General features: G+C 39.5%; 1 protein-coding gene across 1 annotated transcript in view; it reads right to left on the bottom strand.

The window, feature by feature from the left end:
• The window catches only part of Mcub (mitochondrial calcium uniporter dominant negative subunit beta), a 107,389-nt gene extending 97,214 nt beyond the window's left edge, over window positions 1–10,175 (bottom strand). Inside the window, 1 exon segment of the mRNA XM_026379526.2 lies at window positions 9,977–10,175. Coding sequence (XP_026235311.2) covers window positions 9,977–10,069 — 93 coding nt within the window. The 5' untranslated portion in view covers window positions 10,070–10,175.
• Window positions 10,176–15,500: the final 5,325 nt, after the last annotated feature.

Genomic DNA, 15,500 nt, shown 5'->3' with positions numbered 1-15,500 from the left:
GAGCTAAAACAGTTTTTAGGAAATAAGGCAGAACCTAATCTTAGAGCTGGTCACAGTGGTAGCAGCACAGTGACAAAGGCTCTGGTAACAGCTGAAACCTCCATTGTCATCCTGTTTATCCATTCTGTCCTCAGAGTCATTGTGACCATGACTCATTCCCGAAATACACCCTTTCGATTTATAAATAAGTCCCTATTAACATGTAGAGACCTTAGATTCCAGGCAGCTTAAGTAAATGGCTGATGGCAAATACTGTGCAGGATTACCTTGAACTATCATCTGTGTTCAAAAAACTTCCACGCACCCTGCAGGACCTCCTTTCATGGGGTCTAACATTGGAAGACCAATGCATGATACCTTACTCATGCCAACTCTACACACCAAAGGAAAATTTGTCCTCCTTCTGGAGTAGCAATCGAGGCATTGTTACGGAAAGGATCTCTACTGACTTCCTAATTTCAAAAATTATATTTTATTTTTTTAGGTTAACAGTATTTTCCAAAAGGTCTATTTTATATTTTGCCCAGGAGGTGCATTTTACAATAATTTCTTATAATTGATTTTTAAATTAATGTTCTAAATTAAGTTTTTCGGACTAAACTTTTGGTACTAACATTTTGGGCAATCACAAAGCAGCACTTAATAAATTTTTTAAAAATATGACTTAATAATCTGAGAATCCCATTAGGAAAAGTTCCTTTATATGGATAAAAGTGATGTTTCCCCCACATATAACCAATTATCTTGAATCAATACGGGACTTTTTCAGTAGCCAAGAAAATACTTGCATTCCAGGCCATTCTTCCTTACAGAATTTATATATTGTTAAATCATGTCAATAATTTAATGTTCTTTAAGAAGTTCTTTTAAAATCCTAATATAAAAGCATATCTGAAATAAAATAACCAAAATATGATTTAAGACTACTGTTTGCTTATAATAGAAAATGCAATGTGTATAAAGATTATTTTACAAATCATCAATAACAAAAGCCTCATATCACAAGAAGTACATAAGAAAGCTTCAAGCTTTCCCCCTACTAGATTAAATGGAAAAGAGGAAATTAAGAAGGTAAAACCTGAAGAGAACACATCATTAAGGTACTGTATATGCAATGTCTTTCATTCTCTATCATTCATCCTTTCATTTCTCTATCCAACAGCATTTATTATGTACCTACTGTGTCACAGCAGAGGTGATGAGGGATGAAGAAAGAATAATTATGACTACAATAGTCATTGGAACCCAGGTGGGAAAACTTGTACCAGCACAACTAATTGCAATGCATGGGTGAATGATGTAAGTACTGTGGGGCTGAAAAGGACAATGTAATTAATTCTGCCTGCAGAGATCTCATCAAAACTGGGGTAGGGTGGAACTCAGACTTGAAGGAAGAGTAGAATTCCAGAGAGTGAAGAGGGTTTTGGAACGGGAGGGAAACACTGCTGCCTGAAACACCAATGAGGGGTGGAAATACATGACAAGCCACAAAAAGCAGTATTTTTTAGATCAGCCATGCTGGGTTCAATCCCCAGTACTGAAAACAAAGCAAAACAAAAAACACCATTTCCAAAGCAGAGTTGCAAAAATGAGTTACGGGTCTGTAAAATTTCCCCACTAATATATTCTCTAGCAAAGGCTTAGAAAGCCAATGTTATATTGATATGTTTGTAAAACATTTTCCAAAACAAATTATTTTTCCCCAGGTTTATGATCACATTACTGGCTCTAGAAAGAGCAGTTATTCATCAACACAGTTAAAAACCCCCTCTTCAAATATCTCATTCAAACCACTAGGAAAATTCATATACCAAAACAAAAACAAAATGTTTAACAAAGAAGAGAGCATCACATGATCACACAAAGAAAAGCTACAGATAAGTTAAAAAGAATGGAACCCTCTTCCTTCCTCCAGTGGGGTTCAGGGCAGTTATTATTTACCGTTGTGCCCAAGAGGTTAAAAATAAGCGAACTCATCTTTAGGACACCAGAATGTGATTTGAGCAATGCATTCATTATTAAAGTTATACATGCAGTTGAATCTAATAGGATTACCACTTGTGTCTGCAGCAGTTCAAGAAAAATAAAAAAAAAAAAGAGGAAAAGGAAAAAAACAAACCAAACTAAGCAATATACTTAATCTAGTCAACATCAAGAGAGCTGTAGAGAGGGCTTATTTGCCAGCCTGCAAGACATTTTCTGCCTAAAGTTTGCCACAACAAAGCTTTGAGAACCTATCAGTTTCCTGATATGAGGTTGATGTTACACCATTCTTATTTCTGCTTACAGGCTCAGAAATGTCAGCTCTGGTCCCATTTCTTACTAGCCTTTCATGGTTCCTATTTCTTGCCCTTAAATCTATTCCAACAAGTTCTCTTCTATGGACTTTGTTTATAGTGCAGATTTCACATTTCCATTCTCCACCACTACTGTGAGTCCAAGAAAGAAATCTAATTATCCCTTGAAGAGCTGCCAAAGTGGGGGAAAATATCCTGGTTTGCAATGCTTTTTATTCACTTTGGGTAAAACTATCAACTCAAGTAACACCAGTTAAGAGTTCATGAAATTGGAAACTGCAGGGTAAAGAGATCTATGGGCCTCTTTACCCACAGACCTTAACCGAATTCTGTTTTACTTGGGGATGGTAGAGGCAACAAGGAAATAGAAAGATTTAACTCATGTGAGGGTAAGAGAAAGAAGGGAAAAAGAGGAATTCTTTCTGTGTGTGTGAAGAATGAACAGCTTTAGTATTATCACCTTTCTATGAGAGGACAACACCATCAAAAACTGGATTCAACACAAGATCTACAGAGCTAATTCTATGGGTGAAGCACCAAAGAGAGTATGTATGTGAACAAGAAAGAGTGGTCTGCCACACTTTGACCATTTATTACTTAGAATATATTTGGCTCCCCCAAATTCCATCGCTTTCCCTATGCCGTTGTTCAGTCTCTGTGTTGGATTCCATGTCCCTCAAGATATAATTCTGGAATCTTCTATGTGTTTCCCAGAGCAAAAAAAAAAAAAAAAATGTGTCCCCAGAATCATGCAGCTCTTAATTAAGTGCATACATGGCAATTCTCTTGATCAGGCAACAAAGGCAATCCTTTATAAGCTTTCCTCATGATCTTCTCCAGTGACAAGGGCCACCAAGATAATCTTACTGCTGTCATGGGGAATCAAGCCCAGGGCTTCATGCTCATCCTCTAAGCTACACTTTTAGCCTTCAATTGCCCAGAAAACAAAAGCAAAAATTGACAAATAGGGTTAAATGAAGTTAAAAAGCTTCTGCACAGCAAATAATCAACATAGTGAAGAGAGAAACTAAAGAATGGAAGAAAATCTTTCCCAGCTATTCATCTGACAGAGGATGAATATCCAAAATATATAAAGAAATAAAAAATTAACAAAAGACAAATAACCCAATTAGTAAATGGGGAAGTGATTTGAATAGATGTTTCACAAACAAGGAATACAAGCAAGCAATAAATATATGACAAAATGCTCAATATCTTTAGCCATCAGGAAATACAAATCAAAACTACATTGATATTTCATCTAATCCCAGTTAGAATGATATACCAAAAAAAGCAAAAAATTAATGCTGATGAGGTTGTGGCAGGGGAAAGGAATCCTCTTATATTGTTGGTGGAAATGTAAACTAGTACAGCCACTATGGAAATCAGGTTGAAGGTTTCTCAAAAAACTAAAAATGGAACTACATGATGCAATTTTCTCACTCCTGGGTATACATCCAAAGGTAACAAAGTCAGCATACAAAAGAGGACCAGCGCATCCATGTTTATTGAGATATTATTCAAAATAGCCAAGATATGGAGTCAGCCTAGGTGTTTTTCAGCAGATGACTGGATAAAGAAAATACAGTACATGTACAAAATCAACTATTATTCAGCCATAAAGAAGGATGAAATCTTCGGCTGGGGTCAGTGGTAGAGTGCTTGCCTAACACATGTGAGGCACTAGGTTTGATACTCAGTACCACATAACAAATAAAATAAAGGCATTCTGCCAATCCACAACTTAAAAAAAATTTTTTTTAAAGGATGAAATCCTGGGCTGGGGATGTGGCTCAAGCGGTAGCACGCTCGCCTGGCATGCGTGCGGCCCGGGTTCGATCCTCAGCACCACATACCAACAAAGATGTTGTGTCCCCCGAGAATTAAAAAATAAATATTAAAAATTCTCTCTCTCTCTCTCTCTCCTCTCTCACTCTCTCTTTAAAAAAGAAAAAAAAAAAAGGATGAAATCCTATCATTTGTAGAAAATGAATGCAGCCGGAAGGCAACGTATTGCATGAAATAGGGTAGACACAGAAAGAGAAGTATCATGTGTTCCCTTATATGAAGAAACCAAAAAATGTGGCAGGAGGGAGGGAAAAGGAAAGGTGCACATGATCAAAGCTCAAAATATGTATGTATAGAAATGCCACAATGAAACCCATTAGTTTGTGCAAATTATATGTTAATAATTGATACAAATTTAAAACAATTTTTTATTCTTGTTAGATATACATGACAGTAGAGTGTATTTTGACATATTATAAGTATAACTTATTCTAATTAGGATTCTAGTCCTGTGGTTGTTCATGATGTGGAGTTTTACTGGTCATGTATTCATACATGAATATAAGAAAGTTATGTCAGATTCATTCTATTGTCTTTCCCATTCCCATCCCACCTCCCTTCCTTCATTTCCCTTTGTCTAATCCAATGTACTCTATTCTATCCCACCCATATGATGTGTTAGCGTTCACATATCAGAGAGAACATCTGGCCTTTGGTTTTCTGGGCTTGGCTTATTTTACTTAGCACGATAGTCTCCAGTTTCATCCATTTACTGGCAAATGCCATAATTTCATTCTTCTTGACTGCTGAATAATATTCCATTGTGTATATAAACCACAGTTTGCTTATCCATTAATTTGTTGAAGGACACATAGGCAGGTTCCACAGCTTTGCTATTGTGAATTGAGCTGCTATGAACATTGATGTAGCTGCATCACTGTAGTATGCAGATTTTAAATCCTTTGGGTGCATACCCAGAAGTGGAATAACTGGGTCAAATGGTGGTTCCATTCCAAGTAAAACATACAATATTTTAGAAGTACATATTTATTCAAAGACCAAAGTGATTTTTAAAAATTATTTTAAAAAATTCTTATTAATGCATCACTGTTTGCCATTAAAAGATGATTATAGAAAAATGGACAATGATATGAATGGAAGAAAAAAGGAAAATAGAGAAGATAAAACTAAATACTATCAATACATAAAATACATGTTTTAAGGTTTTTCACATTGTCTAGAGATGGGTAGAAAATCTGATCAGACATTTCCTGGTAGCCAGTGCATAGAGATGACACCACTGGCTTTGGACTTCACTGTACACAAACGCTGCATCTGCTCACAAGAAACCTAACTATTCTAACACCAAGACTAGAAGACTAGACAGCAATTTCCTAAGTCTTTTTTCTTTCTTTCTTTCTTTCTTTCTTTTCTTTTTTTTTTTTTTTTTTTGGTACTGGAGATTTAACTCTGGGTTAATCTTGTTGAAATCTTGACCACTGAGCCACATCCCCAGCCCTATTTTCCATTTGATTTAGAGACAGGGTGTCACTGAGTTGCTTAGTGCTTCACTTTCACTGAGGCTGGCTTTGAACTTGGGGTCCTCTACCTCAGCCTCCCAAGTTGCTGGAATTACAGGCATGTACCACTGGGCCCTGCTCTTGAGACTTCTTAAATGTCACCTTTTAACTGACTATACAGTACTTGGCACAGTTGTTTCCTGAAAGATATGCCTATGTGGAAAATTGACCAAAAATGTTGGGGTGTGGCATCTCTTGCCTCAGGGTTTAAACACATAGCTCTGAGAACAGAGACTGGAATTTCTTTTAAAAACCAGGCAAGGGCTGGAGTTGCAGCTCAGTGGTAGAGCACTTGCCTAGCATGTGTGAGGCACTAGGTTCAATTTTCTCAACAGATAAAATAAGTAAAATAAAAGTCCATTGACAAGCAAAAACAAACAAACAAACAAAAAACCCCAAAACAACTTTTTTAAAAAGAGGCAATATTAATAATGGTAAATTAAATGTATTAAAAATGATTTTTCTAGAATGTGACAGACAATGCTCTTTTGTTTATTATGTACTGGTTTACAGCCTATAGATTAGCCTGAGATATCTAGTACTTAGTGATTTTAGAGTTCTAATGCTAGATACTTTTGAATAGACATTTCATAGACAAAACTACTGATAATAGCAAAATGAAGTATTTGAGAGATTTAATCTATTCTATCAGGCCGTGCTAACCCCAAATAAATTTCAATTTCTTTTCAAAGGGAAAACAGTATCACAACTACCACATAAAACAGCCCCTCTATAAAATACATAGGCTCATAAAAAGTAATTCTTCAATCATTAAGACAACCATCTGATACCAGCAATATTTTGTTCAAAGGTATATTTACAACCCTCGATAAAATAACAAAATGGCAACTTTCAAGATGGAAAGGGCTTTTAAGATCAATTAGACAAATCCCCATGTTTGGAAAAGGGAACAAAACAAGCCCAAAGAGAGTGAATGACTTAGCTGAATTCATGGAGCTAAGTGGTAGCAGGGCCAGGCTGGCTGGCACTCAAATGTCCCAATTGCCTGTCTAACACCAGCTAAATTCACTGTTCATTTCTATTTCATGACCTAAGCATATTTAGTTTATGTAGTAAATATTAATTTTCAACCAAACTTTAGTCTTGGGTTTTCTACCTTATAGGAAACTCATTCAACAAATGAATTATCTGCTAACACACACACACACACACACACACACACACACACACACACAGATAAAAAAGTTTCCTGGCTTACAGTACGCTATAAAATGGCATAATAAATACCATTTAATTACAGCAAATAAAAAGCAATCTTTTTTTTTTAAATAAAAGCACTAATACCAAAGTGCTGAAAGGTGGTAACATTTAATATGTAATAGGCAAAGTCATCTAGAATTACTTTGAGACCAAAGCATCAATGTCTTTAGTGCTAATAACAATCACCAACACAACTAATCGCCCTCCTAAGGAGAGAGCTTTGAAACCAGTATTACAGAATACAGTGCACCAACTGAAAATACAAAAGGTGGAATTGTACAAAAATGTCAAGCAAGAACGATATGTTCATTAAATTCAACAGACGAAAACAACAATTTCTAAGTTAACATCTTGTGATGGGATTTAAAACATCCATATGTTTTATTTCTGGGAGTTAAAAAAAAGCACACTTCATACTTAAGATTCTCTGCAAAATACACTTGATTTTTAAAAAAAATTTAAGCACAGCTTGTGTGAGGACTCAAATGCTGTGTCAGGGGGATGAAATCTTATCAGGGAGTTTCTCAATCTAAGCAGCAAGAGCTTTCCATTTAGATGTAATTCACCAGACACCATCATCACTCAAACTGTTCCTGTGCACAGAAACAGCAGGAGCCATGGATTGCCCTGACAACCACTCAGGCAGAGTGCTGACAGCAGATGCTGCCACCTGTACATGATCATGGACACCAGGTTAAGCCTTGCCAAAGTACAATATGCCCCACCTCTCTTATGCCTCAGACTACATGTGTTCTCTAGAAAACAAAGCTGCTACACTAAACATCTCCATGTCAACAAACTGTTTTTCCTTTTTCCCACCCACAAAACTCTCACTAGCAGACAATTATCCTCCTACCACATGAAGGATAAGAACTGTATATTTTTCAGTTATTAAGTCCTCTTAGATGACACACTCATAATTTCAGAAAAGATCAATTATAACTGGGAATGCTCCTTTGCAATGCTACTTTGCAATGCTACTTATGACAAGTCCTTGCAAGCTAGAATTTTATGAACTGCCAGGGTACAAACCACCTTTTTTCAAAACTGCTTTCATTGGCTTTAGGGGTCTGAATGTGTGTACAAAAAAAATATAGAAATAATACTTCTCTTTAGCCACAGCAAATATCATATCAAGCACAGAACAGTGAGACCTTAGAACAAAAAATGCCCCTGTAATGAGGTAATTTGATTTGCAGAAAATGGCTTAGTAGTCCTAGCTAAACCTCCTAAGGGGCCAGATATTTCTATCTGTTTCTTTACAGTAAGATTTTAAAGCTTCATATAAAGAGGCAAACTGACAGGCTTGCCTTTATTTGGGGTCGGGGGGTGTTATTTTATCAGATCGGTAAAACGATGGCAGCATTTTCGATTCTGAAGTTCTGCAGATTGTCTTTGTTGCATGGAGACCTGATTTTAAAGTCTGCAAATTAGAAACATTCAAATACACGACTTCTTACGGTGATTAATTAAAACCAAAGTACTAACCAGCACCATTCCACTATTATTAGGCCTAATAAGTCCCACCATATCATTTTCTACTTCTTTTATAAAGGCATCCACATTCCTGCTGGGGCAGGCCTGCAGTGACACCCTCTAGAGAGGATCAGGTGAAAAATACAGAGAAAAGGTTTGAAGTTGATAATTTAAGAAAGGACAACCAGTCCTGGGATCCATAAAGATGCTACTCAAAGTGTTAAAGGGCTGGGATGTAGCTCAGTGGTGGAGTGCTTGTCTAGCATGTGTGAAGTACTGCAAGTGTTAAATGAGTTTAACAGAAAACAATCAGTTGTTTAAATGGTGTGTGGTGAAGGGGTTATTTCAGTGTTTGGTATGTCTTTCTGAAATGCCACACTTAAAAGTACAATTTTAAAATGCCTCTCTGCTCAAGTACTTATTAAGCCTACCATTTTACATTTTAAAGAGCCTGCTCCTTTTTTGCAAGTATTAGTAACAAAATGGCCTTCATTCGTTTTCAAACATTCAGGGAAAACATTTGAAAAGTGTATTTAAATATTTTCTTAATCCAGGACTCTGAAGCACCGAGATAGTGGGGGGGGGGAGCGGGGGAGGAAGTGAAAGTGACAAGAGAATCACTTTGCTTCCTTTTTGCTTTCTTTTGCATTGGACAGATAAAAGATTGTTTTTAAATTTTGCCCTTTTAACAATCAGAAACTAATAATGAGGGGAGAGGGCAAACTAAAACTCAAATCCACTCCCTCCCAACCACATGCAGCCTGAAAACCCCTTTTAAAAGGCTGTCTTGGGGCTGAGGTTGTGGCTCAGTGGCAGAGTGGGTGCCTAGCACAAGTGAGGGCCTGGGTTCAATCTTCAGCACTACATATAAACAAATAAATAAATAAAGGTCCATCAATAACTTTTCTCCGCGGGTTCAAGGAGGGCTCCGGGCTCCTGTCAGGCTCCATCACAGTCCCAGTTAACTCAGCACCTGCTCGGCTCTTCCTGGGTCGTTTTTAGTACACATCCATCTCCTCCCTCCTGCTGGGAGCAACGGTTCGACCCAGATCGCTCAGTGCCACTCTTCAAGGCCAACTGTTACTCACCAGCACCCTCATGATTCACCGTCTCCCGGGTCTCCGAACCAAATGGCAGTCTTTCCTTCCCTCTTCAAAAGGGAGGTGCTCTCGCGGTTCGCAGAGGGAAATGCCACTCTCATTGCCACAGTCCCTGCCCGGCTCCATCATCTCCGAAGCTCCCACTCCCACCACTTCACCGTGGAACCCAGAGGAACTAGCGGACCGGTCCGTAAAGCGGCTCGTGAAACTTAGTCCCGAGAATCTGCAATCCGGGCCGCAGCCCCGCGCACCCGCAGCTGGCCAACGCGATGTCCCCGCGTGCCACTCTGGCCTTTCCTCCCCCCGGTCCCAGGGTGTGACCCCCCGCCCTGGACGTCCCGACCTGCGTCGCCGGCCGAGCGACCACCTGTGGGCCTCCCGGCGCGCGGAGCCCGGGCCAGCACAACGCAGTGAACAGCCCGGCCGCTCCGCTTTCGCTCGAGCCAAAGTTGCCGGCCGGAAACTTTCCACCCACCTGCTCCGGGGCTTCCCGAGGCCGGGTACCTAGTCTTACCTGGGGCGTCGGTGTCGGTGGCCTTGTTCGAGCTCGGCCCGGGACTCCGGGGTTCGGCAGCAGCCGCCCCAGCCAGAGGCCCCTCGAGAGCATCCTCCTGCTCGGCGCCGGGAACTCTCGGCGTCAGCGGCGCATCCTCCCGCGCGGCGGGCTCCCAGCCGGCGCCCGCGGCTCCCCAGTCGGCGCCCGCGGCTCCCGGCCCCAGCCCGCTGTGGGCGCAGTCCGCCCCGCGCCGCCCCGCCCCGCCCGGGGGCGGAGTGCAGGGAGGGTGTGTCCCAGCTTCCACTTCTCGATGGTGCGCACACCCCGCGCTAGGCTTTCTTTCCTCCGACAAAAAAGCGGGGGAGGGAATGCGGGGGCGGGAACGCGAGTGACAGTGAATCGTCCTGCGGGTCTCGGGTTTCGCAGAGCTTCTCACATCTTGAGAGCTGTGGGTTTCAAAACTCACGGCTAGTTCTGGGCACTTTGTGCCCCGACAGTAGTCTTCCCGTTCAACCCCGCGGGACAGAGACGCGGGGTTGAGGGGCAGGCGCGTCCGGATCTGGAGGGGGCAGCTGGGTGGTGTTCTCTATGACCCAGCCCAGAGGACGGGGAGACGGTTTGCCAGGCTCCCCTAGGCAGTAGGCTGGAAGGCCGGTGCCAGCCCCTGGTGGCCTTGGCCCACTGGAGCGCGCGATGCGCTTCAGACCTTTGGCCTGAAGCCTCATCTATGCCAGAGTTGTACTCAGATTCTTTAGGGGAAATCTCCCCACAGGGGAACTGGCTTTCTTCCTCCTCCAGTCCATTTTTTTTTTTTTTTTAAACTAGGGATTGTAGAGAGGGGCCCTTTACCACTGAGCTATTTTTTGAGACAGGGCCTCCATAAATTGCTCAGGCGGGCCTGGAACTTGAGATCTTCCTGCCTCAGCCTCCTGAGTCGCTGGGATTGAGCCACTGCACTGGCTTTGGCTTCTATTTTGAAGTACCTTTTTAATTGAAGGAGCTACAAAACCGAAACTTAAATTTCCCAACAACCAGGAAATCTAATGTTTTGCCTCGAAGAGTTTATGCTCATAAAGTCAAACACAAGCCATTTAAGAATGACTTAAAACAAGCTTTCACACAGCTTACAATAGAGGACTGTTAAAAAAAATTATAGGATACTCAGTTTGAATTTCAGAAAAAAAATAACGTTATTGTATGTCCCAAATATCACATAGGTCACACTTATTCTTTAAAAAAATGAAATATCTGGGATATAACTACACTGAATTATTTAACTGCAAGAGGCTTGAGTTAATGAGCCAAAGATGGCAAACAGTGCAACAAATGGTGAATTACTCCTGATGATGCTTGTCTTTCTTAATTAAAAAAGAAAAGAATTAAGGCTTTGGAGATATAGCTCACTTGGTAGCATGCTTGCCTTGCATGCACAAGGCCCTGGGTTCATAGCCCCAGCACCATCCAAAAAAAAAAAAAAAAGTTTCTATGATAGCAAAATATTTATCATGGAAGTGGAGGGAAACCTAAATAAACCATCTGTTCTTAGTTTCTGAACAAACCTTCTGGATGTCACCTGCTCTTATTTACTTTTAGTTGACTTTAGATAACATCTCTGACCTGTAGATCAGGATAACAGTTCATGCCTGAGTAAACCCTCTACTCAATTCCCCTGCTCCTACTTAACTTCCAATCACCTTTTCCTATGCCACAGCCCATAAATATCCCCTGGCGGATTGGAGACTGGTTCTCCAGTCTCTACATGACTAGCCACCTGGGGAATAAACTTCATTCCTTTCAGTGACTGGCTTGTTGCCTGGCAGACCAAAGGAGACTGGTTCAAGAACATCATAGGTAAAACTGACATGTTAAGTAGCATCTGTGGTTCAAAACACATCTGCACTGGGCAGGTAGTGACACGTTCAACATTAAGTTCACATGGGAAACTAAATTACTTTACCTGAGTCTTTTTTCTCTATAAATAAGAGTGCTCCAAATGAAAGAAAAGAGTTTTATTAGGAGGGAAGGTGAGAAACGGAGGATATGGCCATTTTGCAGCTCAAAATCTAGCCACTAAGGGAGGATCAGCAAAGTGCTGTGAGAGAACCTGAGGAGTCTGCAGACAAAAGAGGCTTATTTAAGGATGCCCTCTACAAAGCCGCCCAGCACACACAACACATTTCACCATAATGTACAGAACTCTTGGTGAAACAAAAATTACTCAATGTGTGATAGTTCTGAAATAATATATGCACACTACAGCCTTTTCACTTTTGTGTTATGGCAAGATTGCAATAAATCACTGAGTCAATCTTAAAGCAGGAGACGGAAACTTTATTTACCAGCTAGTGGTCCAGACCTATCAGCTGGCAGGCCAAGGGGCAGGCTGTAAGTCTACACCCTTTGACCCCCTCCCCGGGGTTTGAGTACACCTTTTATATTATAAGTAAAGCATGTCAGTACATTAATCATAAGTGGCTATTGCTATGACTCGAGACCATAAACAAACATCATGGGATCTAAAATCACAAGCAGAAGGGGAAGTGGGTCAAAATGACCCTAATTGAGTACAAGTTAAAAAATGGCTATTAACATCTTCAAGAAAAATGGGAACCAAAAAGAGAACAATTTTATATTACATAAGAAGAACAGAAACATTTGCATTCCTAAGCAGGGTGTGCTAAGCAGGACCAGAATGGCAGAGATGGAGTTTTCTTGGGAGAAGCATTTTTTACATGACATGGAGTCTCAGGACAAAATGGAGTCTGTTTGGTCATTGCCCATATAGCCTAGCCCATAACATTTGAATCTCTGACATTGCTTTTTTAAAAAAAGTTTCTTTAAATAGTTTTATTGAAGTATAATTTACTCACTCACTACAAATGCACAATCAAATTACTTCTAGCAAATTTGCAGTTATACAATAATCACCATAATCCAATTTAGAACATTTCCATCACCCCTGAAATATTCCTTAGGTTCATTTACATTATGCCCAGACCACCTCCAGCCCCAGGTAACTAATCTACTTTCTCTCTAGATTAGCCTTATCTGGATAGCTTATATAAAAATGAAATCACAATTTTCAATTTATTTATTTACTTATTTAATATTGGGGATCGAACCCAGTAGTGCTTCACTATTGAGCTACATCCAAAGCCCTTTTAATTTTTTTAAGTTTTGAGATAGGGTTTTGCTAAATTACCCAGGCTGGCCTCAAAATTGCAATACTCCTGTCACAGGCTCCCAAGCCACTGGGCATACAGGCATGCATCACTGCACCCAGCTTTTTTTTTTTTTTTTTTTAAGTCCTTCCTATATCTATTTCACATTTCTCATCAGTCTAAGACCTCCGATCACACTGCAGCACTTGACACAAGCACTTCCTGTCTTGGCATATTATTATCCTACCTCTCTGGTCCACAACTCCTGGGCATTTTCTCAGTCACACTGCTTTAAGTTTTCTTGTGATATGTCTTCTTTCTACTTAGCATGCTTTCATTTATTCATTGTTGTCTGAATCCCTAATTTGAATCAGGTACTGTGCTAGACACCATGACACAAAGATTAATAAAGCCTAGCACCTGCCTTTGCATGCATAATCTAGCTGGAAAGTGAGTCAAGAGTGCAAATAAAGTGAATGTGATAAGTGCTAGAGAGTAGGTAGATATTAAATGCTATGGAAAACTCTGAAGTAATAAAATAGCATTCATTGAAAACTTAGCATTGAGAATTTACATGTCAGTACAGTTCATTTACTGTGACACTAATGAAACTTTCATTTCAGGCCTCTGCACTTGCCAACGCTCTTCCAAGGCAGTGGGGAGAGAGAGGGTCTATAGCAACATGTTCACTTGGTTGTGTTTCTGTACTACTTCTAAAAAGTAAGGTATTCCAATTAGAATAGAATAGAAAAAATCACCATCACTTTCCTCTCTAAACCACCCTTCTGTCACACAAACCCCCATTAGGAAGTCTTCCCAAAATTAACTATACTAAGAATTGACACATTACTAATTATGAGTCGTTGGCTATGACCATTGTCCAGAGTCAGCAAAAAGTAAGCTGGGTTTAGTTTGGGTATAGTGGAATGCTTTTAGGTGACTCAGTCTTTTATAATTTTTTTTAAAGTTATTGCTAACTTAGGAATGGCTTCCATGAATACTTCTATTACCTATTGGGTCAACTTAGTATTGTGACAAAAAGTGTAGGGCCAAGGATTGTGTTGTAACATGAATGTGTCCTACAGTGGTAGGTGGCCAGATAGAGACAGTTCATGAAAAAGAAATGAACTAATCTGTGGAATATCTTCTAGATATTATAATTCACATATCATGTGCTAAAAGTATTCTTAAATTTAAGAACAATTATAAGAAATGACACATTACTAACTGTGAATTGTAAACTTCAATAATATAAAGCAAAACAATTGATAGAGAAATTATTATGGAATTTTCTATTCTCTCTATAGAAATTATTATGGAATTGTTGTCATATAAAAAGGAAGTTAAGATAGCCCCAAAAGTATTCCAGTGATATGTAGGGGCAAGTAATTGATAAACATGTTATATCTTTCTGGATTTTGAGCTTCAAAAATTTATTTATGATGTATTTTCTTACTCTTAATATTTACCATGTCAATTTTTCAGACCATTGGCCCAAAGCCTCATCTTTACCAGAGAGTTGCCGTTCACTACGTGGTGGCTCAAACTTGGATTTTTTAGGTGAAAACTCTTCACAGGGAAACTGTGGAAAGTACCCCAAATTATATAAGATTCAGGCTCCACAAAACCTGGTTCTGCCTCCCCAGCTCAGGCACAAGTTTTTTATCTGCATTACCTTGCTTAGTCATTACAAAAACCTTATGTGTTAAGAATTATTATTATTATTATTATTATTATTATTATTATTATATCCTCATTGCATATGAAAAAAATTCAAGTTTAATATATTAAATAATTTGTGCTAAGGTCATATAGCCAGAATTCAAGTCTGAAATTACATGACTTTTAACCCCAGGATTTTAACCTTGACCTTAGACTTCCTATGTCTTTTGGCATCCTGACCATCTAACCTTCCCATAGCCTTAGGATTAGGGTGAGGTCAAGTGGTGAATCACCAATGTGCGGGGTCAAGTTCTATATTTATTTAAAACTTTGACATTTTGTGCATCATGGAATTTTTGCATTATTTTCTGTTTTTACAAATATTTCTTTAAAATATTAAGGACTGAAATTATTTTGGTACTCCATCACACTACTTCCAAGGCTGTGTCCTTAGCTAGGGTTTCTACATTCAGATTAAGACTTTAACTTCTAATAAAAGTAGTCCCCAGATTTCATCCATCTACTTTCATATAACCTTCCTTCACAGATGCTATTCACTTATGTCCTCAAATGACCTTCAAAATGCAGATTATCTGATGGGTAATGACTGGGTAAAGACATTAGATCACTGAAGGTTGGCATGTTTGCTTGCCCTGGCAGAGGGGGTCTAGCTTCAGTCAAGGAGGATGGAAAGCTTTTAAACAAGTTTTGTATTATTA

The sequence above is a fragment of the Urocitellus parryii genome, chromosome 10 (assembly GCF_045843805.1).
Source record: "Urocitellus parryii isolate mUroPar1 chromosome 10, mUroPar1.hap1, whole genome shotgun sequence".
Lineage (NCBI taxonomy): Eukaryota > Metazoa > Chordata > Mammalia > Rodentia > Sciuridae > Urocitellus > Urocitellus parryii.
This window is presented reverse-complemented; position numbering and strand designations above follow the sequence as displayed.